Here is a 27,912-nt window from a genome sequence, read left to right as displayed (position 1 = left end):
CGGTGATTGGTTTGATATCATGTTGCTGTATTTTCTCATATGGTTAAAAGATACGAAAAACAAATGGTATTAGATTGCATGACGTAAACATTGATGAATTGTAGGTATACATATTATTATGATACTTACGATTTAAGCATCTTGTTTGTTCTGAGTCCCAGTAGGTTGTAGCCTCATCAGAACACTGACATACTGAGGTGTTTCCGTTGTGAGGTGCCGTCACACAAGAGAGGTCAGAGTTATGTACACAGCTCTCCGGGAATAGAGGATCACACCCCGCTCCGTAGGTCGGCCCTGTTTGATAAGGTTTCCGATATATACTTTAATATAACAACAACATATACATATATTTTGTTATTATCGCAATGTTTCAACGACAAACAAAGATTATAGAGTCAAACTGTTTTTTTTAAACCCGTATTCGTACTCGAATACTCACTTTTCGACGAACTAATCATTTTTTATAGATTAACATGATATGAACGACATTCCTCAAATATGTCACATTCCTCAAAGTAAGTTGGTCCCGTTATAAATTTCATATGTATAAAACATGCTCATTCATGTAATCATATGACATTGGTTCGTATTGGACACATGTTGAGAGATACTTCGCTAGGGTGTCATGTATACATGGTGAAATGTTCAATCATAGAGTATTGTAATCATATACTGAAATAGATAGACTGTTCTTATATATTAATTTTGCATACATTACAACTAATTATAAAACTCTCTATCCTTTGTATATTAACTTCCGGCTTGTTCAGTATGCACGTACTGTTCTGGCAGTTTGAGGTGGTGTGATCCCAATATGTTGTGTTTTCATCCTCGCATTGACACGTGTAGTTACCGAGTGGACCAGAAGGTAAACATCTCTGTTGAGAATTAAACTGACAGCTATCTAGGTATTTCCCAGTACATGACCGGCCATATCCTGGTCCTAGAGGAAAACACAAAGTAAAAATCTCTACAGGTATATCTTGACGGAATGTGAATTTAAAACGAATAGTTTAAAGAAATTAACATTCAAACTATTTAATGTAAGTAATGCATGTGACAAACGACACATATCAGTCTACGGAAATATCTAAAAGGCAATATACTGACATCAGTGTAAAGCTTGTTGCTTATCAATTCACACATGCCATACTGTTAACATCCTGACATACTGTTAGCCTATCCGCTTAATTAATAACTTACATAATTTTTAACTTTGTAAGCCTATTCATTTTTTTTTTATTTCGGTCAAATACATTTTATCACACTTCAATAAATTGTAATTAGTCACGCTGGATATTGTTCAGTTAAAGAACATATGTCAATATTAGTATGTTTCTTCCTGATGTTCCTTTCTATCTCAGACTTACTTTCAACACATTCAGTAGTGGCTGGGTCCCAGTAAGACACAAGTTCCTCTGCGCATTGACATATCGACGTGTTTGTTCCTTTCAGTGTAACACATTTCAGATGTGATTTGTGGATGCAGCTTTTCGTAATCTGTGGGTCACATGTGCCTGCATACTCGGGTCCTATAAAAAAGGACATAACTTATTTATATATTTTCAAACTCTTCGTTATATGTTTGGACACATGGATTCATATTGCGGTATTGAGGATATGACTTGATCTGGATGGTATGGCGCGTGTCGTCGTGACCTAGTTTTGTATGACGGGTGTCGTCGTGACCTAGTTTTGTATGGGGGTGTCGTCGATGAAATATAAGACGCTTAACCTTCCAGAACACCTGGTCATATGGTGTATTAATCAATATTTTGCTAATATTTTTTATCCACGCAGTATCGATTTTGAGTTAGAATTACGATAGCGTTTGCTCTGCCTTTCTCAATACAATATGACACCAACGATATAGCATACTAATGGAGTAACTTCGATTGAAGACTGCACCTTTAGTCTACAGGGATCAATGAATATTTCGTCACATAACTCACTTTGTCTACACTGTCGTACTGATTCGTCCCAGTAGGTAGAATTTTCGTCCCGGCACTGACAAACTGTTCCGTTTCCATTCTCCACCGACAGGCAAGACAGTTGTGTGTTGACGGAGCAGCTATCAGGGAAGCTGGAGTCACATTCATCACCGTAATTTGGTCCTGTTTAATTCATAGAACATTGTAGAATGATCACCTTCCCACAGAAAATCCTAGGCTGATTATATTAGTTCTTACATACATGATCAGTCTATTTTTTGTTTACATTTCGATTACAGCTCGCGTTTCTCCATTGTCAACTCAATCGTACATATTGTCATTTAATGTAAGGTGTGCATCTATATTTGTTAATTTAATTTGATTAAATACAAAAGTATCGCAATAACTCTGACGAAGTTTGAACGTGTATAAGAGGGGTTATCTAAAACGATACATAGCGCCTGGGAATTTGTTAAATTCAATTAGATACGTAAATAATACTAATACTAATTAAATATTACAATAACTGTGAAGAAGCAATTCTATGAATGTCTACAAAACGAGTTATCATAACCATTTTTTAAAGACATTTTGATTTATTTATGATATTCATTACCCACTTACCGTTAGTCGTACAATACCAACATACAAACAATATTAAATTAGTAAGTACTTCATTAGTAAGTAGATGCTTGGTTTACATACTAGTTATACACTTTGCGTTGTTGTTGTCCCAGAACGATTGTGTCTCATCCGGGCACATACAGGTAGACGTATTTCCGGTAGGTATACACAGTAACTCTTCGTTAAACACACAACTTTCGTTAAACTTTACGTCACATCCGTCCCCGTAACCTGGACCTGAGGCGGCAGATGTATGTCATGATAAATGTACCAACATATAATGCTAAACGAATAGACACTTACATTTATCTGTATCGCGTAAAACACCCAAATTTGACACTGTTGTACGAATGTATGTGCTTTAAATATCCAAATGAATATTTCATGTATATGTAATGATTTCATACACATATCTATATATACGCCATTGCGGTTATCCATTTGAAATTATAAATTAAAACTTTATTCAATCTTAAAAATAGACTGGTACATTTTTTTGTCGAAATATCGAGGACAGTAAGCAATTTCCAATTGTTTCAGCTAATAAACGCAACGATACATTATGAACAGTTTTAGAAAAATACACTCTTTAAATAGCACTCTTTAATATTAATTAAATAACTAAAACAATGAATTATCATTTTTGTCAATAATAAAACACTTACGTTGTTTACACGTGACCTCCGATATGTCCCAATATAATTTCCTCTCATCGACACACTGACAGGCGTAAGACCCATTCCCTCCAGACGGTAAACACGATAATTGTGACTTGTATATACAACTATCGGGATAACTCGAGTCACAAGTATCTCCGTACTCCGGTCCTGAAATACAAACATATGATAGTAATAGTAAGTAGATATTTGTTTGAAAATTTGTCGTAAAGAGATATTGAAAAAATCTGTCTAACAATTCAAAAATGCCTGCATCGCGAGGCTCACAATCACCCTATAATATATCAAACACAAATGTGACAGGTGAGCTTTGTAAAAATGACCAAGGTACTTATTTTAACCCAGCCAGTTTTTGTGTGTGATAGTTTCATAAAGTACATATGGGCTAGATATGAAAATTTAAATTATTCATAAAAATATTCCAACCAAAAATGCGTATAATCGGTGTATAATACAAATGTGTAGGTAAATGTATCTTTGAATTATAAACCGATGATTAATCTAGAATTACACTATGCCATTTACGCTGTAACCGTTTTCCGGTGCTCTATGAATCTGACTGCTCATTTGTATATTTAAGATATAATGCATTTATGTCACCGTTGCTATGCAACATTAGTTTTCTATTTTGTTATATTAAAATATTCCCTATATATTTGTGTCATGTGTATATCATATGTTGCAGGTAGCTATGGATATGCTTTATTACTGCCTCCGTGTATAAGGTCGATGACTGATCGACCTCAAAATCTCATTTGAATCACTATACACGTATGGCACTCTATGAAGCAAATTGAGGAAGACATTGTTACCTTTTACTTTAAGAACTATGTCTATTCTCCATAATTTATAATTTGCAGTTATGTCTTTAAAGCATAATTAAAGACATATTAATTTCTTGCCGCAATAATAAATGATTCAATTAGGGCCATTAAGCTCTCCAGATTTGAATTTATGAATTATATGTTTACGTAAATGAAAATACAATTAAGACGTACAGGTACATGGTCAAAGGTATATCGCCTATCGTAGAAATATGTATTGTTGTTTGGTGATGTAATATGATAGGAATGTTTCCAGGGAACAGTTCCGTAAGTAGTGACGATTTCGACACAATCAATAACTAAATCATCCTTATACTACCGAGATGTAGACTTATGAGTGTCAATAAAACAATAAAAAAATGACCAATGTGGATATCACATCACCAGAACATGTAAGTAGAGAGCTTACGTGTTTTACACACAGCTTCCGCGGGATTCCAGAAAGTCGAGTTTTCATGTTTACACTGACAGGTACTGTTTCCGGTAATGTCAGATAACAGGCACTGTAATTCGGTATTATGTGCACAGCTATCAGTGAACCTCGAGACACACTGCTCGCCATATAATGGTCCTGAAAAATCAGATTCCGGAATATGTTAGTATGCAGCAGATTATAGAAATAAGAAAAAAGTGAAAAATGAAACTTTTACAGCATCTTAACGGATAGATATCGCTCACTGACTATATATATATAACCTATCGAATGAACATACAGAAAATGTTACAAGCGTCGGTATATAATTTAACGTACAATTTTAATTAAGATACCAAACAAAACATCATTACCACGTATGTGTGTAGTGTTTTACTCACGTGGTTTGCATTTCGTTTGGTCAGGGTCCCAGTATGTTCTGTTCTCATGATTGCATTGACACGTGTAGTTTCCCGACTCAGATTGCAGACATGAAAGTTCCTGGTCATATTTACAACTCTCTGGAAAGTCTGGGTCGCACACCCCACCATACATAAGACCTGGATAGTAAACACTTTATTTGATACAATATCTGTTTATATTCAGAAAATATACGCATAATTTAAAAAGCTGTTTGGTGGGTTTATAGGTTAACATATTATATCATCGAAGTAAGGTATGTCTTAAGAAAACGTGATATGTTTATATCATTATAAGTAACACGCGGAATAGTAACTGCAGTCAGTGATATTAAACATGTATATACATGTAGATGTACTAATCACGAAATCACCTATTGAAATATGTAGCAGATATAGAAAAGCATAGAAGTTAATAAAACATTTTAGTGTCATCATATTACGCCCATCTACGGTTAATTTATGATACATTATATATACAGGATGGACAATGTTTTATCATTTGTATCGTAACCTATTTATTGATATCTTAAATTCAAACAAATGTTTTAGAAACAAAAATGTATTGTTTTATCTTAATAAGATACACATTGTTAAATCACTTGATCCATTGGTTATCATCCCGCATTATGCACTACTACATGATTAAAAGTTTGGTCCTGAATTGATTAGGATAATAATTTTTACTAATTAGTCAAGTAATCTTTCTCAGTTATCAATTATCAATTAGCACATTATATTATCTAATCTGAGAAGTGTTTCATAAAAAATGATCCATTTAACTATACGAAAGACATAAATTTCAGCAGTGATACCGATAATATGTTATTGTTTTTAATATTTCCGTACATATGATACTTTTATATAACTACAGAAATACATACGTGTTGTACATTTCTTCACTGTTGAATCCCAGTACGTTTGGTCACTCGGACACTGACAGACAAACCGTGTGGTATCATTGGTGGTCGGTACACATTGTAGCTGAGACTCGTACCTACAGCTGTTAGGGGAGGCAGCGTCACAATCACTTCCGTATTCAGGTCCTTAAACAAACATTTCATCCTCGATAATTGATATGAGAAAGGTTAGGGTGTGCTTTAGTACAGAACAATGTACAACATTGTTTACTTATCAATATCCTTAGGCGTGGTATCATTAACTTATGACTAAAAAGTCGTTAATGACAATCACAGCTACCAATATCCGGATTCAATCCATTCATCATTTTAACAGTATATATATATATTGATTGATTATAGTATTTTTTCTTTAAACAGAAAATATTAAATGAAATGTATTTCTGTTATAGTAACAAAATTTCTTTTTGCATATAATACACCAACCAGTTAATCTTTACATTAATTTCAAAACTGATCTATCAATTCAACTTGGAGGAGGAGTCAAATATAGCACGTGGTATTTTATGCTTTGAAGATTAAAAGCGATCTCATCATGTGGTAATAATTATACAATTTTATTAAAATCTTTTATCTTATGATCGATTTTTAGAAAAAAGACTATTAAAAAGTGATATGTTTTAATGTATTAAAGCATAATTTTTCATATACGGAAGTTTTAATTTAAATACTCAAAATTAATGATTGATGCTAATAATTAGCCTGCTATCTTTATGAAATATGCGACACAAAATGAGTGAAAGGACCCTAATTAGTGACTGAGTTGATCAAATAATCTGACACTGATACATGAGGTGTCAGTTCAGAACTTACTTGACTTGCATTCAGATACGACCCGGTCCCAATACAGCAGCGATTCGTCCGCACACAGACAAGTGAATTTTCCCGATACGCCCGACTGAACACATTCCAGATGTGTGTTATGTATACAGCTTCCGTTCTGATAACAGGATTCCCCATATTTCGGTCCTAGATACACACAGCGGAAATTCGGTATGAAATATATTAATTATATAGTTATCAGTACAAGAGAAATGAAATAGATAGATTTTTTTCGAGAAACCATTCCATCTTTTTTTTTACGAACTACATTCTGATAATTCAATTAGTTTGTAAAGTGTATATTATTTATACTTCCAGTTAAAGGATTTTTACCATTTTGAACAACTGAATTATTTGCCTACTAATTCATATCGGAATCTGAACAAAAAGTATTTTCTCATAAAAATATACCAAAGTTCAAACACTTATTTATCTTAAAATTGGTATGCTAAAGAAGATGGTAAAACATGAACATTCTCAATATCATGATATTAGAATTCACTAAAGTATCCTTGAGATAATTATGTACTTGTTATGCATTTGTTTTCGTCAGGATTCCAGAAAGTCTCATCTTCGTTGGCACATTGACATGTAGAGTTTCCTTTTCCACCCAATTTCAAACACTGGAGGTCGGAATTAAACAGACAACTTGACGGGAATTCTGACTGACAGGACTCGCCATACTTTGGTCCTGTGATCAAAATTAAATCAATTAAGGTTTCACATAACAAAATTACAAACAACAAAAAATACGAATTAAATAGAAGTGGTACCGCACAATTTAGTGAATACACCAGGTTTCTTTTGTAAATATTTAACTACGACATAAGCTATAAAGTAGAATAGAAAATATACTAACAGCTGAAATAATCACATGGAAACAAGGCGCTTACAACTATCTCGAAGTTATAAGCTTTATGAAACGCTAATAACTTACTTGATTCACATGTTTTGACATAGGGATTCCAAAACACCCTGTCTTCTTGTTCACAGCGACATGTATAATTTCCACTTTCTCCGATTTCTAAACATTTAAGGTGATCTTGATAATGACAGCTGCCTGGTACGTCCTGGAGACATGGCGAACCATAGTCTTGTCCTGAATAGATATAACGAAAAGGGTTCAATCGAAATCACTCCAACAACTGAATTCCCACCTCAATAACATGCTTTACTATATTTATACCAAGTTTTAATACTGATTAGGAACGATATACGACATTTCTAATGGATTCATGTTACGAATTTTATTCAAATACACCTCCACCTAAACTTTAATGATAATACATGTAGATATAATAAAACGTATTATCATACTTGTTTTACACGATGATGTCTGGAAATCCCAAAACATGGCTTCTTCGTCTGGACACCGGCACGTGAAATTACCACCAGCTGAACCGGAAGGCAAACATTGTAGTTCATCTTTATATTTGCAACTATTGATAAATTCAGCGTCACAGGAATCACCATATGCAGGCCCTACAAGAAAATATTTAAAACAGTATAATAATAAAGAATGCGTTTAAGCTGTAAGTTTGTATAGATTTGGATTTTAGAATGTAGGATGTTGAATCACCCTAGATACACGATATCTTTTAAATCACTGAACCAAATTCTAAAAAGGTAACGTTAGGGTTGCAACAGTAAAATACGAAAAATATGTAGTCATCAACATGATTATGAAACTTAGTAAGATATTTCGTATATGTGTAAGTCAATTGCAACAAATGTCAGCTAGTATACTCTGTTGTTTTACCATGTAAAACTTACGTATTTTACACGTGGAGTCTACAGTATTCCAATAAGACTTATCCTCATCTTTACACAGACATGTGGCTTGTCCTGATTCGTCGAGTATACAGGTGAGATGTTCATTGTGGACACAACTCTCTGGGAACTCTGGTCTGCACTTTCCTCCGTAGACAGGTCCTTAAAAGGTAAGATATCTATTTTTAGAACTGTATACCACTTCAGTACGTCGTGTGTCTATTAACGAACATGTTATAGAGTTTCAGTTTAGGAAATTTAGATCATCCTTGCAATTTCACATCAAAATTACATTAATTAAGGATCAACTTGAATATATATGTTTGCATGCTTTGAAGCTATAACACACGAAACACCAGAGTGTGCTCAAAATCTACCCCAAAGCGGTTCGCTGTTAAGTTATTCCTTATGATTTAATAAACTATACACAAACCATGTGAAAAGCTACTTGATTAACTTTTCTCTCTCTCTCTCTCTCTCTCTCTCTCTCTCTCTCTCTCTCTCTCTCTCTCTCTCTCTCTCTCTCTCTCTCAGAAACTATTACTCCGTATTTCCCTATCAGTAAAACAGCGACGTCATTTTAAGGTTGTATTCTGCTAACATTATTTTAAGCCAAAATTACATTGCATACGTATATTACTAGTTTGATATGACACATGATGGTAGAAAACATGTAAGAAAAGATAACGTATGACTATAGATTAAGAAACACAGTTTATGATGAGATATATATATGTAACTTTATCATAAAGATGTTATTTTTTAGAGCTTGTCAGTGCTGGTAGACGGCATATTTAATGTTCGCAAATAATAATGATTTGCATTTCATCGTTATTCGTGTCGTGAACTATTCCAAGGATCTTTCTTGTTATGTTTGTAGTAGTTTAAAACTTACTCTCATAACACGCTGAGCTTTCATTGGTCCAAAACGTTGTTGACTCATCCTTGCATTGACAGATAGACATGTTAAGGCCATCATCTCGTGCACACTTCAAATGTCTTTTAAATTGGCAGCTTTCACTGTACATGCCATCACATCTGCTACCGTATCCAGGACCTTCAACATATTTATTGAAAAAGAAGATATATGGTATACCTTTGTCATTACAGTGATATCCATTATTTTGTCTGTCCGTCGCTACAGACTGATGTAAAAAGCACAGTTTCGTTCTTTTCAATTCACATCTATGTTAATTCATATTAAAGAAAATTAATTAATACAATTTTGCCAAACTTCAAAAGATTTGATTGCTACAAATGTATATGAAAAGTCTCTAGTCCTTTCAAACATCTGCATAATGTCAATCGATAAAAAAGTAAATGGATATATATTTACGTGAAAACCAATTTTCTTTCCACTCTTTTCTTACATTTGATATACCAAATAAAAATGTAAATTTTGATTTTAGTGGTCCTTACGTTCCCGACATCTGGCTGCATCACTGTCCCAGTATAGCACTGACTCATCCACACATTGACAGGTATATGAACCATTGTCCTTGTCCAACAAACACTTCAATTGTGAAGCATATTTACAGCTATCAGGAAGTTCTGAGTCACAATTGTCTCCATAGTGTATTCCTATAAGGACACGGTAATAACACCAAGTAACGAACTCGGTCTAGTATTCATCCTATGATATTACAGATTACTAATACATGTGGAAGATAGGCCTTAACATGTATTTCATCATCAGAAGATATTTGTTCCATTGTTATGTTTTGTTTAAATATTAATATCATCGATCATGCTTCAGTATTGATGAAGCTATTTATTAGGTTTATAAAACAATATATAACATATTTGCTCAAAGCAAAAGAATAATCAAGTTTGTGCAAACAACGTATACAGTATTAAGGAAATATACATATGACATGAAAAGGAAAACTGATATTTTGAAAAACAATTGTGGACGTGTTTTGATACAATGTTTCAGTTTTTTCCAACACGAATTGTTTTTGAGGTAAATACATTATTAAATCATAACTCCCTGGAGTGATTCCATAAAGAAATTGCTAATGTTAGTTGGTATTTTCTTTATCAACTGGTACATACTGATAACAACACTTTTTGAAGTGCTGCCGATTCCTTTTATTACGAAAGCAAAACATCCCGTTTTAAGACAATGATATTTTTTTGAATATTTATAAAAACACATTCAACATACAATGCATAATAATTTTGCTTGTTTTAAATTGCATTAAAAAAGGCAAGGTTAATTAGAATATGGGCAAGATTAATATAGCTGTTTAAGATATGAATGCATGAGTGATTTCCTGTGCAATATCATGGAGTAATGGATACATTTCATTTTTCTGTTGACACGGTTCGTTTATTTTGTAAGATGTTTTTTTTTAAATATAAAAGGTATTGATATTTACTTGTTTTGCACATGTGCAGTGTGTGGTCCCAGTAGAGCTCGTCTGTATCCGAACACTGGCACTCATACAAACCAGTGGTGTTGGACATCGTGCACTGTAAATGTTGGTTGTACTGGCAGCTATCATTGAATGCGGAATTACAACTCTGTCCGAATCCAGGTCCTGTTAATAAACACAGATAATTATACCAGCAACGTTGTACAGTTTCTTGTGAATTGAATTAGAAATCACACACGATCCTGGTGTGGCAGACGTTTAATAGTTTGTCTACAAACTGATGTTCTCCTTGTAGTTTCTGATATCGTCGCATATATGAAAGCTAATTGGCTAAATGAAAATGAGATATTGCGGTTATGATAACTTAGATACAGGAATATTCTCTATCTCAACATTTAAATAATATATAGCAAACAAATGTCGTCCTTGTTATTAAATCCTACGGTCATCTCTATATTATCAGTTGTGAAATTTCCGATAATCTCTTTATTATAATGTTTAATTGTTGCCTTTTCCCATAAAAGTACATTGTCTTTATCTTCTTATCGTTAAAAGAAAATGGCAGCTTTGCGCTTGATATTAAGATACACGCTTATTTCTTGAATTATGATAATATGATTATGCAACAATTTGTTTTCGTGTACATGTACTATGTTTTATTCGATTTGATGTGTTATTAGTTCCTTATGTACATGCACTTAATACAACAGCGATGCATATCTAAATGTCATTGTCGATATCACATTTTCCAAACTAAAATGACTACCTGGAGCAAAACCGTTCCTTTACCTTGACAGAACATCAGAGTATATGTTAACTAAACTATTAAAGCTGGGTTGTGACATTACTTACTTTTGAGACACTGATGGAGGTCTGGGTTCCAAAACAACTGCGTTTCGTTTTCACATTGACATGTGCTATTACCAGACGCTGACGGCAGACATTTCAGATGTTCGTGGTAACTGCAACTCTCAGTGAAGTTGTCATCACAAGGAGCGTTAAATGTTGATTCTAAAACAAAAACCAATATTTATAATGGCGGTGTGACGTAATTTATCCATAAACACATTATCAATCATTTTTGCAATGAAAGTTCACAGATGAAAAATTAGAAATGGAATTAATTATGATTAATGAGTATCATCATTGCAAATAACAAAGTGCACTTGTAATGAGCCAATATCTCACAGTATGTAACTTTAAAGGTCACATAGAACATACATTTCGAACGATACACGCGTTTTATGACATTTGAACATTGTCAGTTACATTTGATATATGTACCATAAAGTTTTTTTAAATAGCATTGATTTCATTTCAATCCAATTGTTATTGTTTAAATCATAAACAGTCAGTAAAATACTCTAGGAAAGTAGATGTGGTTAATGTAAGGAATATATTGAAAAGCCACTATTTATCGCGAATTTCCTTATATCTGAATATCATCCTGTAATTGTAATATCAACAAAGACATTTTCGTCTTGATTACATGGCACAATCTAGGCGTCTGTATTAGATTCAATGGAAATGTGTATCACTCTTTATGAAATGTCTTCATAAAGTATCTATTCTATGTAATAAATAACAAATCTTGAGAAATGTAAGTAACATATAGCTTGTCGTATTATCTACAATATTTTATATTTAAATTCTATGCACAAATGATTCCTGTTTAATGATACATTATTTTTTATGATTATTAATTCTAATTTGATAAAGAATGTTCAAAATCAATTGGCAATTACGTAGCTCAATTGACTTACTTGTTTTACACGTGAGTATATTAGAATCCCAGTACATTGCGCCATCACCCGGGCATTGACAGGAATGGAAACCAGTGGTTTCTGTAGGTAGACATTGTAGTTCGTTGTTGTGTTGACAACTTCGAGATGTATTGGCTAGACAGCTACCTCCATAGCCGGAACCTATGATAATATAGTATACAGTCAATGCGGTACAGAAATTCTTATAATACTTTACTGATAGTCAAACATTACTTTATCTCAATTTTTCTTCTTCCTCTGACGTAACTAGAAACAAGATTAGCTGGAGCTTCTGTGATGGTCATGACACGATTTACAACTTCACAACGAACATCTATAGTACAATACCTAACCAGCAATCGCGAAAGCTTTTTAATGCGTTACGGTATTTCGTGGTAATTTTTACCAAGGTGCATATAAATGTTATACCATACAAATGTTAACTTTGTAATAGATTCACACTAGGATTTATCATCCATACAAATATGATTATCACCAAGGACAACGGTCGAAGTGATTTCCACATTCTTTGTGTTGATAAATTTAAACCATAAAATGGTTTTATTATATGGTTAATTTAGTAATAGCAGTGTAATATGTAAACACCAATTTGTTGTGTGTTTTGTCTTGATTTCTTCACTTTGTGATATAGTAGTTTTAAAATAACAGGCGATGCCCTCTATTTCTACGCGGAACGAGGCAACTGAATAAAAAGTAATTATTGCGCGGGGTGAACATTGCATTATGTCAATAGCTCTGGAGTAGGTTTTAATCTGAAACGATAAAAGTCATATAACAAACACATGTATTGTATTTAAGGAAGAAAACAATTCCAACGAACGCCTGTGTATAGCAGTATATATAAATTATACTATGTGAACCAACAAAGTATAACTGAATCTGACTAATGTTACTTACGTTTAGAGCATACCAAATCATTTTTGTTCCAGAAATATTCATCCGAGTTGTCACACTGACACGTTTTAACATTCATGTTTGGTGACTGTACACACTTTAATTGCGCGTTAAATTTGCAGCTGTCTTTCAGATCACAGACATTTCCAAATTCCGGACCTGTTTAACGCAAAAAGAAATATCATATATCAACAGGAAACTATACATTTTACAGCATGGGTGGTCGGGAGGCAGAGTGATATCTCTGTTGCCTTTAACCTAAGCAGCCGGGGTTGAATTCAACGATCAGACGCGAAACGGGATGGAAACGGGGTGGGGATAATCTGCCCGACTAAGTAAGTTTTCTCTGAGTACTCTCGTTTCCCCCAAGATTGAGCTCTTTTCTCAGGGTCATCAAGAGTGATTAATATAACTTGTGTCGCAACTTTAACAAATCATCTATATACTATCTTAAGGAGATATAGATTATGTATTCTCCGAATTGATTCAGTGATTAAAAAAGTAAACATTCCAAATACGCCTATTGCCATTTGATTCAAAGTTATCTCATGTGTTGTATGGTAGTTCAATAGATATTTGGCTTTACAGATAGATGTACAGGGTTTGTACAAAAGACACGCAGGATATTTCACTTTTCAAAACAAAGTTTGGGCACGTTACATTGGAGCCAAAATTAGTAAAAATTGCACCATGGATCTGTTTCGTCCGTCCAAGACTAGTCAGTGATGTTAATGGCCTAAAATGCCGATTCCTAAGAGCCGACCTAAACACACTAAGTAGGTCGAAAGAAATATCAAAATATTATTAGGGAGGCGCAAACGACTAATATTTCAATACAATTGTATTTTAATAGAACTTTAAGCACCGTTTATCATTCTGAACCGTGTCACTATGGAATCAACGTGAACAAGAAAGTGTTTAATACCCTTACACAAAGGACAATTCATATATATAGACGCAATTCTTATCTAGTTTTTTGCATGCATAAATCACAGTTTCAAGATTTTCGCATACATTTCGTGAAAGCAATGTCTTTATATAAGAATCGCAACAAGAACCTAAATGAAACATTTCTTGTAATTATACATTATAAAAGTATCGATGACGATTAGTCATTGATTAACCAACATTAATCAGATCTCTCTTCTAAAGTAAGAATTGGATATGCATGTGAAAATATAGCGGGAGTTTATCAATATCAAAACTAGAGGCAAGACACCAATAGCAAACACATTGACAGTTTACCAATAAATGTTGAATGATGAACATTTATCACACACGACAACAAAAACAGATAAGAATATAAAATGCAGCAAACGACAACAATACTACGATAAAAGAATTCCATGGCGTTACTAAGTTTACATTAACGACCTGAAATTATCTTCAACATACATTGTAGATATCCTACTTACGTGGTTTACACACACTAGCGGTCGGGTCCCAGTATGTTAGATATTCATCAACGCACCGGCAATAACTCTCTCCAAAGCCAGATTGTGACTGACACAGCAACTCGGGTGAGTGAAGACAACTTCTAGGAAACTCTTCGTCACACATTTCTCCATACTCTGGTTCTGAAGAGATATAGAATTATATCTTGAAATTCAATATATATATATATGCTATGGTTTAACGTTACTGTTGTGCTTAAATCAAATATCAATAACCTTATACAACATTCTGTTTTTTTTGAAAACTTTTCCCCGTAATTAATCTTTAATCGTAACATATTCAATGATTTATCATTTTTATCCTTTTGCAGTAATGGACAATGTTTTGAAGTTTTAAAAATCATTCGAAAACAGCTTTCAAAAGTTGAACCTGAAAATTGTATTGTTTTGTCACTTTTATGGAACTGGGTCTATTCGATCAGAATAAACATATAAAACTTACTGCTAGTACAGACTTCAAATAAGCTATTCCAGAACATCTGATCCTCGTTTGAACATCTGCATGTGAAATTATCTGATCCTTCTACCTTCTTACATTTTAATTCCGAGGGAAACATGCAACTCTCCACGAAACTAGGCTTGCAATCATCGCCGAAGGATGGTCCTGCAATAATGATGATGTTTTGGTCATACGAATTTAGGATGTATTTAAATTGAAATATATTGCGACTATTTCAAATTTACTGCTACAAAAAGTCGATCTGATTACTAATTTCTTCTTTTTCTTTTATTTCAATAATTAAATCATTCTTCAACAACTCACTCATTATGCATCGGTTCATCAAGGAATTCCAAAATTTCTTTTCTTCGTTATCACATTGACAGGTGTATTCGCCACTTGACTCCGATATAAGGCACATCAGTTCCTGGTTATGCTTGCAGCTGTCAATGAAGTCTTTCAGACAATTGTCTCCGTGCGCAGGACCTTAGGTACAAGTTTACACCGATGTTGTAAAGATTCAATTATATTTATCGCCTGACTGAACCACGTAAAACGAAAAATTAAATGAATATAACAATTGAATCAGTAATAAGTATTTGTATCAGTAATAAGTATGTTGTTTAGGATATTTATTATATACTCGCCACTGTCTTTGATTTTAAGGCAGACAGTTAAATGATATATACTGTAACTTTGCGACAGATTATTCAACACCATTCATTTGCAAACTGGCAAATTGTTACCAATTATGTAAACGATATAACAGCACTTTTATAAAATAATATAAAAAAAACCAACTCCAAAAAACCCACAAAAAGTAATGAAAAAAATCGTCTTTTTGTTAATCTCGTTATATCAGACGTGTGTGAGGATTTAGACTAAAGAGTAAACGAGTTTAAAATCATAATCAAATGTGACCATTATATGATCAAGAATCAACAGTCTAACAAATCAGACTTTATCCATACGTACGTAATTGACATGCCGTGGTATTTGGGTTCCAAAAATGTGTAGTTTCATTTTTACATCTACAAATGTGTTGACCGGTAACCTCAGATTCAAGGCATTGTAGGGTGTTACTATATAAACAACTGTTTGTGACGTTGGTGTTGCATTGCTGGCCATACTTGAACCCTATTCAAATAAGACGACATAAATCACATTATAAGTAAAAAGTCTGCAATCGATATAGACATAAAGAATTGAATCAATGTACTATTTTTACATTCTGGCTATGTAATAGAGAACATTTAATTTATATGATAATACTTGCCTGTTTAGGTAAGACTTATCTTATCAGCCATATTATGATATTCATGATCGGTTCATACTAAGTAATAAGTAGAGTCTGCTTTGAATGAAGAACATTACATTGATACGAGGACTTTGGTTTCCTAAGTACGAGAAAATGTAAGAGAAACGATTATTGGAAACCAAATTGAGTTGTTGTGATGAGGCTACTATTTACTGGTGCAGCTCTTGGAGAAAGATTTGCTCTGAGTAATGAATAATACAATGCCGTACGGTGAAATACTAATAAAACATACTCAAATGTATCCAGTGATTCCATATCACTTACGCTTGAGACACAGGGAGTCTTTGGAGTCCCAGTATGTTTCATTCGAGTTTTCACACTGACACGTGTGAAGGGATGAGGAGACGGTGGGTAAACACTTCAGCTGGTGATGGTGTCTACATGTATTAGGAAGGTTGGGTTGACATGGTTCATCATGATCTGGTCCTTTAAATAAATTAATCTTTATAAAGAACAACAGAAAACACTATTTTTCATTCTACATCAACATAATTCTACTCTTCAGAAGAGGCAAACTCGTATCCTACTACAATCAAAGACACCCAGTATTCTACATGATGATAAATATTATTACGGGTCAGTAACCCGTTACATATAGCGTTGTTTTCTTTATACATTTAATGGAGCTGATATCCGTATTGTTCTACGTAACTACGTCGTAAGCGGATAACGTCATCTGATGATATTTGCATTGTAACCGCAACAAACAATTAATATATATTGAAATTGATTGATATGTATTTCTTCATATCTAAACAAAAACACGCAAATGCCAACATATATGACGAATCTCGTGTTGTAAAGGTACAATTTAGGACTTATGTAACAGTAGAAATAATGGACCGATATATTATACAGTTATGCATATAGATATAAAAATGTGACACGATAATATCGTAAACGCGTGATATTGTTAATTTCTGTCTAGAATTTAATGACGAATTAATGATAGTTCATCATTCTAAAAGTAACAGACACGTTATTTACCGGTAGTCGATGATCCATTTAGATGTATGTGTATATTTTTATGTATATAGATAGATGTTTAATTGTTGAGAAATACAATACCCATGCTTTTTTTGTTAATCGACAACACTAAATCAACACAAATTCTCCATATTTAAGCAGTGTGTCATGCCATTTAAAGCAATTTTTTTACAAATTAAAATTCGCTACATGTCAAGATACAACAATAGCGCAAATGTGATGATAACAGTATTTTGTACCTTTGTCTCAGTTTTAAATTATACTAAGGAACTGATCAAGATGTAACTGTTATTTTTCTTTGATTTTTATTTCATGGACGCTTACTTTCAAGTAACTACTGGTCGTATTCTCCGTATGATTTTCTTCCGACTATTTCTATGCAAATCTATATTTTTCCTTATATTTTGCTCTTGTTTTATGGATTATGAATCAGAATCACATTTGCGTTTGAATGTTTTCTGTATTGTTTTACATTACTTACTTGGTTTGCATTCCTTGACAACAGAGTCCCAGTACACACTATCGTCCTCTCCACACTGACAAGTGTATCGCTCACCATTGTTAGAAAGGATACACTTCAGGTCAGGTTTATACCGACAGCTCTCGTAAAAGTCAGGAAGACAGTCCTCGTCAAAGCCGGCACCTATAATTAGTTTAATGAGTCGTGTTTTGCATTATCATTTTCAACAATAAACAATTGAGTGTCAAACTCAAATTTGTTATTTATTTAGATTTACCTAACTGTACACATCACGTGATATTAAACAAATATGCTTCCTTTGTTGAATAATCGGGGAAATAATGTAATACACCGAAGCTTAGAAATGATAAATGTATGCGTTGTAATTTGGAGTTACATTTTTATTCCCAAAATAAAGTTTACATGTATATATCAATTAAAGAATAATTCGAAAACGTTTATCTCTTTTCACAGATTCATTTTTTCTTCTAAATTTAGCACAAATATATCCCGCAAAATTGATTATCTACATATTAAAACACATATTCTACCACAATACCCTGTGTTATTCAACTCTCAGACCATCAGTTAATCATTACAGCTGCTGATTAACAATCTGTTTATACCACACGTGGTATAAACTATGTACGCATTTTGATTGGCTAACACGGTGAACTTTGACCCAAGCTGCAATTGTTATTGACGTCATCAATAATCTAATGACGTCACATCACCGGGTCCCGGACGTCACCGGTACACTTTATTTGCATACGCGAAATTAAACTTGGCCACGTTTCCCTTTGATTCAAGCCGATATTATTGTGGTAGAAACAGGTCACACGACTCGAAATTGTTGGATATGGAATTTATTTCACACTCGTAAGTTATTTTTTAAAAGTTGCAAAAAACACTCGCTAAAGCTCGTGTCTTTTGTAACTTTTAAAAAATAACTTACTCGTGTGAAATAAATTCCATATCCAACAACCACTCGTTGTGTAACCTCTATTTATACCCTGAGTGGATCGAATGCATTTTGTAATTTACATACATTGTTATATAGACCAGCAAACTTTATCAGTACCACACCAAAGTATAATCAATTGTAATAACAGGGTTTATATTAAACGGACTTACACAAAAAATACTAATTGCACCAGGCACCGTTACATATGACTCCAGAACGACCCCGCAGTCGTAACAACAGAGTTGCTGGTATCACAACAGTGTATGTAGTGCCATATTTCACTTATGTACCAAATTTCATCAAAATCAGACAATATATAAATTTCTACCAATCAGAGGCCTCAATCCTGCTGAGCGATTAGACGAACAATCTAAAAATAGAAATACTCTTGCGCGCCCCAGGTCATACAAGAGCATTGATGTCAAGTTTAGTTGAGTTCCGCCCTACTATATTCAAGAAACACGACGGAAACCTCGTCGCCGGAAGAAAGTGGAAGAATTAGGAATAATAAACGGAGCAAAAACAATATGTCACCAAACTTTGTTTGGGGACATAGGAACTGGACATATATATTTACCATATATGTCAACGTATCGGAAAGATATAATAAAATACGTACGTGGTGTACAGCGTTCCTTATCCCAGAATTCCATTTCGTCACACTGACATCTGTAGTCTTCTGTCAGCTTTGTTTTAAGACACTTCAAGTTGGCCTCAATTGCGCATGATTCTGGGTCATCCAGTGTGCACCTGTTGTTATGGCCTAGGGCTGTAATGAGAAAATATGTCAAGGAATTAGAAATATTAATCCTTTACACAATCCAGTATAGCATTTTGAGAATACGTACAAACATTAAATAGAACATACAAAGCAAAACATTAACTTGTCACAGAAATTATTAGGTTATTAAAAACGGAAATGTATGTTAGTTAGATACAATTAGAATTATTATTATATATTAATACTGTCAACATTAACGGAACATCAGTTAATATTTATTAAACACGTTTACTTTGCAAAAACAAAACCTTGCCGATATAGTTATGTTACGGGATTACGTTTTCACTGTATTCTATTTTAGTGTTAAATTAAATAGCATGCAGCTAACGGTTTTAAAACATACACCAAGTAATACTTCCGAATAACATAGTCAGCAAAATCAAATTGATGCCAAGCAGGCACATTGCAGATATTAGCTTCACAAACAAAACACAACATACATAAATTAAACAAGAAAAGAAGGGTTCCTTTATCTATCTTTATTTATTATTTTTTGTTATTGTACAAACGTCCATACTGCACATCTGACGAAATTGTGTTATTATGACTAGATACTCCAAACAAATATCTACAATGTATAGTTGATGTCAGGATACATTAACTACAACGTGTAGATATTGCTGAAAAAATAAGAAATTGATTTTGAAACAATAAGAACAATAAGACATACAAGGCGTATGAAACGAAAAGAATAAACAACTACTGGGAAAATATAACAATAACATTAACCAACACTGAAACGTACAAAACAATACATGTTCGTGTATATCCATCCTGATAACATCCGACAGCCGTATACCAAGCTGTTTCAGCACACAGAACCATGGTTGCCTATCTTTCCGAGTATGATAGTAAGCCCTTATAAGGAATATGTATGCATATTTAATATTTGCACACACAGTCACAACCCCTTAATAGAAAGCACTTTATTGGTTCATTGCTTACCATCCCAAGCAGAGTCGTTGTAATTTTAGATATGATGCGAGCTTACCTTCAAGTGAATGTCTTATATAATTGTGTATGTAGGTGTATTCGTATGTAATTATAAACTGGTGAACGAAAATTGTTTGGGTACGTTATTAGTGTTGTTCTTTTAGTGAAATAAATCAATATTGAAAAGTTTCAGTTAGCATTCATGTGTTTAAATGTTTACTTTTTACTGTTTAGTGTCTAACACCTATTCCAGTTCGTCGGGGCTGTCGTTTAGGGCACAGCGATAGGTGATTTAAGAATTTAGTTTTCCTATTTAGCATTATTTTCATCTGTTCAACTGTGTTTCCAAATATCCGCTGCTAATGAATTTAATATCAGACGATCCTCGTTATTTGTGCTAATATTTCTTCTCCATGAGGTTTCCACAGGTATCCATCTGGTTTACATCTTGGATCATATTGTAAGCACGTGGTCTTTCCTTGATTTTTGTTGATTTATTATTGAAATGATCTTGTGGTATAATCTAAATAGCTTGTTAATGATTATTAGTTATAAATAAATTATTGCGTACAATACCATGACATGTTGTTACAAGTATATGCAATATAGTTTACTATAGCATGTAAATACATTTGCGAATGCAACCATCTGAGTTATGTATGTTAATTTGGTATTGGATGTAATGGGATAATGAATAGGAGGGAAGTATGTTTGATATTGCGTACTCGTTTGACAGGTGCGCTGATACAGTTTAGGCGAATAGACTAAACAATCCTCATATTTGAGAACACATTCACATAATTAGAGATTAACTGAACCCTCTTGTTATTTTGCATGATGTTATCAAGCATATTGTTAGATGCATTTCATGACCGTACTTACTATTACTGACATATGGAGTCATGACGGTATTGTATATAGGGGTTGTAGTATACACATCTGTGCTCTCGTTAAAGGTTCCCTTAATGTAAAGTCTTTGAGTCTTGTTGTAGTTTGTGACGTTTAACGAAATAGATAGATTTGTCCTCTTCGTGAAACCGCTATCAACGTCAGCACTTACATTGGCCTTATCGGTGTTATTGTTATAACTCCAATTTTCAGAAATATTAACGCTATTTCTGAATGTGAAATTACTGTGATCAGAAGCAACAGTCTCATCAATGTTATTCCCTCGTGCAGTCTGACCTGCTGGTGACAGCGTCGTTCCCAATGATTGGTCGGTAAGGCTGTGATTGTTGTTTATGTCCCTATTGTCCTGTACCGAATGTATTGTTTTACTTACATCAGTGGTACCATACGTTACTCCTTTCGGATATTGCAGCATGCCGCTGTTCAGTTTCGATTCCTCATGAAATGAATTTTCAATATCAACAATATTTTCAGATTCCAGTTTATTTTGAGTTAAATCGCTTTTGTTTTCAAAGTTTGTGTTTTTTTCTTTCTTTTTATTTCGATTCATGTTGCCATGTTGATCACGTTTGTATTCAAAACTTCCTGGCCGCACAGAAGTATTGTTAAATTCATATACGTCAATGATTGATGAGTTTAAAACAGAACCAATACTTGGATCAGCCTTAACAGCATCTAGTATTTCACTTGAAGTATTCATGGAGCTGCTTCTTTGGTCCTTTAAATGTGATGTCATTGACGTAATTGTGGTATTTCGATCCTCATCAGATGTTTTATACATTCCCACGTGTCGGCTAGTTGTGCTATATTTTTGCTTTATTGGATTCGATGGAACACTTCCTAAGGCATATTTTGCATTATTCATCTCGTTTTGTCCCAAATCTGATCCCGTATAATTAATAACAGTATCATCAATAATATTATCGTGGCGAATATTTCCATTTGACGTTGTTGTGTGCCCTTTAGACGTATTCAGACTTCCAGATCCATCTTTAACATCACTATCAAAGAAATATAAGTGCGTTTTCTCTCTTAATGAATTGTTAAATTTAGTTAACTTCTCTGTTTCCGATACAAATAAAGTGTCATTCAAATCTCTCATTTCTCCGTCAGTTTCAGAGCTGATTGTATCGACTAGACCAGATTTATGTATATTGTTTTTAAGCGTTGATGATGACGCAATGCGTGCATCAGGTATAACTAAGGCATCTGTATGGATTGATGATGTCACACCGATTAAATCTGATGTACCATGTGTAATTAAAGAATCATTTAATGGATTAGATAAGTTTGTATTTGTCAACATGTTTGTTATATGAGAGGATTCTGTTTTATTTGTATATCTTGCGTGAAGGTCTGTTGCCACATGAATGTCTGTATTGTTTGTTTTCACAGAAGTCGTGCCTAACGAGGAGTCTGTGTTGCGTGTATTTGTCGTTGATGGACCTAGTGTACCAGATGAGTCGGTTTTGTTTGTATCTCCTAACAGCAAACCCATTGTATCATTTCCGTCTGGAATGTTTGTTTCTACAAATGACATGCCTATTGTAACAGAGGAAACCTTATTATGTGTACTGTTCGATAAATGATATAGTAAAAAATTATCAGTTGGAGTGTCAGATGACCCTTCCGTTTTGCTGTTAAGGTCAGATGACATTCCAGTTTTGTTGTTAGGGGCAGATGACTCTCCTGTTTTGTTGCTAGAGTCTGATGACTCTCCTGTTCTGTTGTTAAGGTCAGATGACTCTCCTGTTCTGTTGTTAAGGTCAGATGACTCTCCTGTTTTGTTGTTAGGGTCGGACGACACTCCTGTTTTGTTGCTAGAGTCTGATGACTCTCCTGTTCTGTTGTTAAGGTCAGATGACTCTCCTGTTCTGTTGTTAAGGTCAGATGACTCTCCTGTTTTGTTTTTAAGGTCAGATGAAACTCCTGTTTTGTTGCTAGAGTCTGATGCCTCTCCTGTTTTGTTGTTAGGGTCGGACGACACTCCTGTTCTGTTGTTAAGGTCAGATGACTCTCCTGTTTTGCTGTTAGGGTCAGATGACTCTCCTGTTTTGTTGTTAGGGTCGGATGACTCTCCTGTTCTGTTGTTAGGGTCAGATGACTCTCCTGTTTTGTTGTTAGGGTCTGATGACTCTCCTGTTTTGGAAGTTGTTGAAGGCATATGATTAAGATCATAATGCCTTCCTGTTTTATCATTGGTTGCTGAACTACCACTAAGATCAGATGACCCTCTTGAGGGAATAGTGATGGGTGACATACCACTAGGAAAGGATAAGCTTTCCGTTGTATTATTGGTCGGTAACATACCTCTATGATCGGATGAATCTCTCGTTTTGGTGTTGGTCTTTGACATATGACTAGTATCAGGTGATCCTCCCGAGGTATCATTGGTCGATGACATACCATTATGATCAGATAAACCTCCCGTTTTGGTGATGTTTTTTGGCATATAGCTAGGATGTGATGACAATTCCTTTTTGGCATTAGTCAGTGAACCATCCCTAGAATCATAGTACTCTCCCGTTCCATCATTTGTAGGTGACGTAGTACTATAACCAGATGATCCTCCCCTTTTAATAGTGGTCTGTGAAATATCGCCTGGATCATATGACTCTCCCGTTTTGAAATTGGTCGGTAACATACCACTAGGACCCAATGACCCTTCTCTTTTGGTATTGGTCGGTAACATACCACTATAATCAGATAACCCGTCTGTTGTGGTATTGGTCGGTAACATACCAGTAGAATCAGATGACCCGTCTGTTGTGGTATTGGTCGGTAACATACCAGTAGAATCAGATGACCCTTCTGTTTTGATATTGATCGGTAACATACCACTAGAATCAGATAACCCGTCTGTTGTGGTATTGGTCGGTAACATACCAGTAGAATCAGATAACCCGTTGGTTTTGGTATTGGTCGGTAACTTACCAGTAGAATCAGATGACCCGTCTGTTGTGGTATTGGTCGGTAACATACCACTATAACCAGATGACCCTCCCGTTTTGGCATTGGTCGGTAACATACCACTAGGATCAGATGACCCGTCCGTTTTGGTAATGGTCGGTAATATACCACTAGGATAAGAAAACTCTCCTAATTTGTTATTGGTTGGTGACATACCACTAGAATCAGATAACTCTTCTGTTTTATTTTTAGTCGGTGGCATACCACTAGGATCAGATGGCCCGTCTGTTGTGGTATTGGTCGGTAACATACCACTAGAATCAGATAACCCGTCTGTTGTGGTATTGGTCGGTAACATACCAGTAGAATCAGATAACCCGTCCGTTGTGGTATTGGTCGGTAACTTACCACTAGAATAAGATTGCCCCTCCGTTGTGGTATTGGTCGGTAACATACCACTATAATAAGATGACCCGTCTGTTTTGGTATTGGTCGGTAACATACCACTAGAATCAGATGTCCCGTCTGTTGTAGTATTGGTCGGTAACAAACCACTAGGATAAGATAACTCTTTTGTTTTCTTTTTGGTCGGTAACATACCACTAGAATCAGATGGCCCGTCTGTTGTGGTATTGGTCGGTAACATACCACTAGAATAAGATGACCCGTCCGTTGTGGTATTGGTCCGTAACATACCACTAGAATCAGATGACCCGTCCGTTGTGGTATTGGTCGGTAACATACCACTAGGATCAGATGACCCGTCCGTTGTGGTATTGGTCGGTAACATACCACTAGAATAAGATGACCCGTCCGTTGTGGTATTGGTCCGTAACATACCACTAGAATCAGATGACCCGTCTGTTTTGGTATTGGTCGGTAACATACCACTAGGATAAGATAACTCTTTTGTTGTGGTATTGATCGGTAACATAACACTATGAACCAATGACCAGTCTGTTTCGGTATTGGTCGGTGACATACCACTAGAATCAGATAACCCTTCCGTTTTAACTTTGGCCGGTGACATACCAATACGATGAGATGACTTTTCCGTTTTGGCATTAGTCAGTGACCTATTACTTGAATAATATGACCCTTTCGTAGTAATATTGGTTGGTGACATTCCACTAGGATCATATAACTCTCCCGTTTTTGTATCTGACGGTGACTTACCACTAGGATCAAATGACGTCGGCGATATACCATTATGATCAGATGACTCTCTCGTTTTCATATTGGCTGGTGGCATATAACTGGGATCATAAGACAATTCTGTTTTGTCATTGATTGCTAGTATACTACCGGTATCAGATGTTCCTCCTGTTTTGGTATTGGCTGCTGACATACCACTAGGGTCCCCAGTTTTGGTATTGGTCGGTGACATACCACCTGGATCAGATGACCATTCCGTTTCGGTATTGGTTGGTGACACATCTATCAGATAAGCGGAGCCGCTGATATTTGTGTTAGCTGGTGACACCTCGAAAAAGTCAGAGGAGCCCTTTGTTTTGGTACTGGCTGATGACACGCCGATTTCGTAATGTGCGTCTGTTTTCGTTATATTAGTTGATAACAAATCGATTGAATCGAGTGAAACTTCATTGGTCATGCTCTTTGGTGACTTATAATCTGAACTGTTGAGCTGTTCAGTTTTATTTTCGCTCATTGTTTCTTTTTCATAATTTTGAATTTCCTTAGTGTTATCGTTTAAACGAAATTGTACTTGGTTTGGAACATTGAATCCAGGTAATATATCTGATGTGTTTTGTGCCTCTCTACTAATATTTTCAGTATCTGTATGGGATTGGTCCAGCTTATGGACAAATTGTTCGTTGTCAATTATTGCGGCAATTCCAGCCATACGAGTAGAATCATTTGATGTATAATCATTAATTAAAACCTTTTGTGATCCATTTAAGTGCCATCTATTGTAGTATTCTTATGTATTTGCCGACTTGCTGTACTAGTGTTACTCGTTCCAATTAGGCCATCTCCATCTCTTTGTAAATTGGTTTCGTCCATGATAAAATGAGCATTACTTGTAATTTCAGTATTGACACCTACATAACTGTTTGTCAGTTCCAATGCTATATCGCTCATAACCGTGTTGTCAGGATTAGTGACAGTGACATTTATCTTATCATTATCAGCGTAACTATTGCCTGTTTCATTTTTGCTAATATTACGAGATCGGCTTTGGGTTATATACTCATTTTTGATGGTATCATTTTCTTTACCCCTGTTAGGATAAGTTTCTTTACCGTAGGAAGAGAAATGCAAGGCTTTGCGGCGACTGGAGGGCACAGATATGTTGAGATCTAAGCCTTGATATGTAGCATTGGATCCTGTTCCATTTCCTGCTGGAACCATTTCTTTGAATACGATAGATGTTTTGCTGGTTATAATATCAAGTCCTCGTGAACCAGTGAGTGTACTGTCTGATGATATACTGCCGTCGGAGACATTGTTAGTAGATGAATCTTCACTTACGCTGCTTTTGTTGTTGTCCATCGTGCTGTATAGGTTTTCGTCAGTGTCAAAACCAATATTTATTTCCTTGTGTATGTTTTCATGCAATATTTGATGACCAGGAACGATGCCATTCAATTCATCTATACGTTTTGTTTCCGTACCAACACGTGAGTTATTGACATCCTCTTCAATAATTCTGGTGGACGATCCATATTTCGGTACAACATATTTTTCACTATATTTTTTTCCCGATCCAGTGTTTGTATTGTCTGGCAATTGAGGTACTTGATATTCTGTATTACGCTCATTCTCCAATGTTTTGTTTGATGTTTTACTAGGAGTTGACTGCTGATATGATAGAGAAAAGTCCTGTCCCGTTTCAGATAAACGTCTTTTGTAAGTTTTGCCGGATTGATCCCTTCCAATATCATTGTTAGCATCAGTGTTAATCAGACCATAATATACATTATCAGAGTTGTTACCATTGTATATAACTGTTTCATTCGGATGAAGTCCATTCCTAACAGGCGTGCCACTTAAACGCTCGTATTTTCGATATCGGGGTTATGAAATTTAACTGTATCATTAGTATAATTTCCAACTTCGACTTTGTCGCCTAGTTTTGTTTTAATTCCTGATTCATTCACATTGTCGGTTTTAGTATGGTTGTCAAATTTTGTTGTGTCATTGCTTAATTGTTGGATGTTACTAATATTTTCCGCGTTATCATTGCCATGTATGGTGTCATCTCGGGCTTCTGTTGTAACACTGCCAAAGGTGTCCCCATATCCGGCTGAGTTATCATAAATTTCGGTTAAATTTACAGC

At 34.8% G+C, this 27,912-nt stretch overlaps 2 protein-coding genes across 2 annotated transcripts in view; both read right to left on the bottom strand.

Moving 5' to 3' along the window:
* Positions 1-19,918, bottom strand: part of LOC117342226 — a 49,294-nt gene extending 29,376 nt beyond the window's left edge. Inside the window, exons 1-27 of the mRNA XM_033904282.1 lie at positions 19,697-19,918; positions 18,135-18,296; positions 16,931-17,092; positions 16,324-16,485; positions 15,673-15,834; positions 15,352-15,513; positions 14,871-15,032; positions 13,459-13,614; positions 12,541-12,702; positions 11,630-11,788; positions 10,781-10,942; positions 9,819-9,980; positions 9,295-9,456; positions 8,403-8,561; positions 7,947-8,111; positions 7,567-7,728; positions 7,159-7,320; positions 6,621-6,776; positions 5,772-5,933; positions 4,870-5,028; positions 4,466-4,627; positions 3,221-3,382; positions 2,637-2,792; positions 1,953-2,114; positions 1,371-1,532; positions 782-943; positions 130-294 (exon numbers count right to left, since the gene is read on the bottom strand). Coding sequence (XP_033760173.1) covers positions 130-294; positions 782-943; positions 1,371-1,532; positions 1,953-2,114; positions 2,637-2,792; positions 3,221-3,382; positions 4,466-4,627; positions 4,870-5,028; positions 5,772-5,933; positions 6,621-6,776; positions 7,159-7,320; positions 7,567-7,728; positions 7,947-8,111; positions 8,403-8,561; positions 9,295-9,456; positions 9,819-9,980; positions 10,781-10,942; positions 11,630-11,788; positions 12,541-12,702; positions 13,459-13,614; positions 14,871-15,032; positions 15,352-15,513; positions 15,673-15,834; positions 16,324-16,485; positions 16,931-17,092; positions 18,135-18,296; positions 19,697-19,730 — 4,225 coding nt within the window. The 5' untranslated portion in view covers positions 19,731-19,918. The remainder of the gene's footprint in view (positions 1-129; positions 295-781; positions 944-1,370; positions 1,533-1,952; positions 2,115-2,636; positions 2,793-3,220; positions 3,383-4,465; positions 4,628-4,869; positions 5,029-5,771; positions 5,934-6,620; positions 6,777-7,158; positions 7,321-7,566; positions 7,729-7,946; positions 8,112-8,402; positions 8,562-9,294; positions 9,457-9,818; positions 9,981-10,780; positions 10,943-11,629; positions 11,789-12,540; positions 12,703-13,458; positions 13,615-14,870; positions 15,033-15,351; positions 15,514-15,672; positions 15,835-16,323; positions 16,486-16,930; positions 17,093-18,134; positions 18,297-19,696) is intronic.
* Positions 19,841-26,474, bottom strand: LOC117342672 (mucin-5AC-like). The gene is made up of 2 exons (XM_033904874.1): positions 22,074-26,474; positions 19,841-19,846 (listed from the first exon to the last, which is right to left on the bottom strand). Exons 1-2 carry the CDS (start codon positions 26,472-26,474, stop codon positions 19,841-19,843), a joined length of 4,407 nt encoding a protein of 1,468 aa, XP_033760765.1.
* Between the last annotated feature and the right edge of the window lie 1,438 nt (positions 26,475-27,912).

Source organism: Pecten maximus, chromosome 14, assembly GCF_902652985.1.
Source record: "Pecten maximus chromosome 14, xPecMax1.1, whole genome shotgun sequence".
Taxonomy (NCBI): Eukaryota; Metazoa; Mollusca; class Bivalvia; order Pectinida; family Pectinidae; genus Pecten; species Pecten maximus.
The sequence above is the reverse complement of the archived record's forward strand: the minus strand, read 5'-3'. Positions and strand labels throughout refer to the sequence as shown.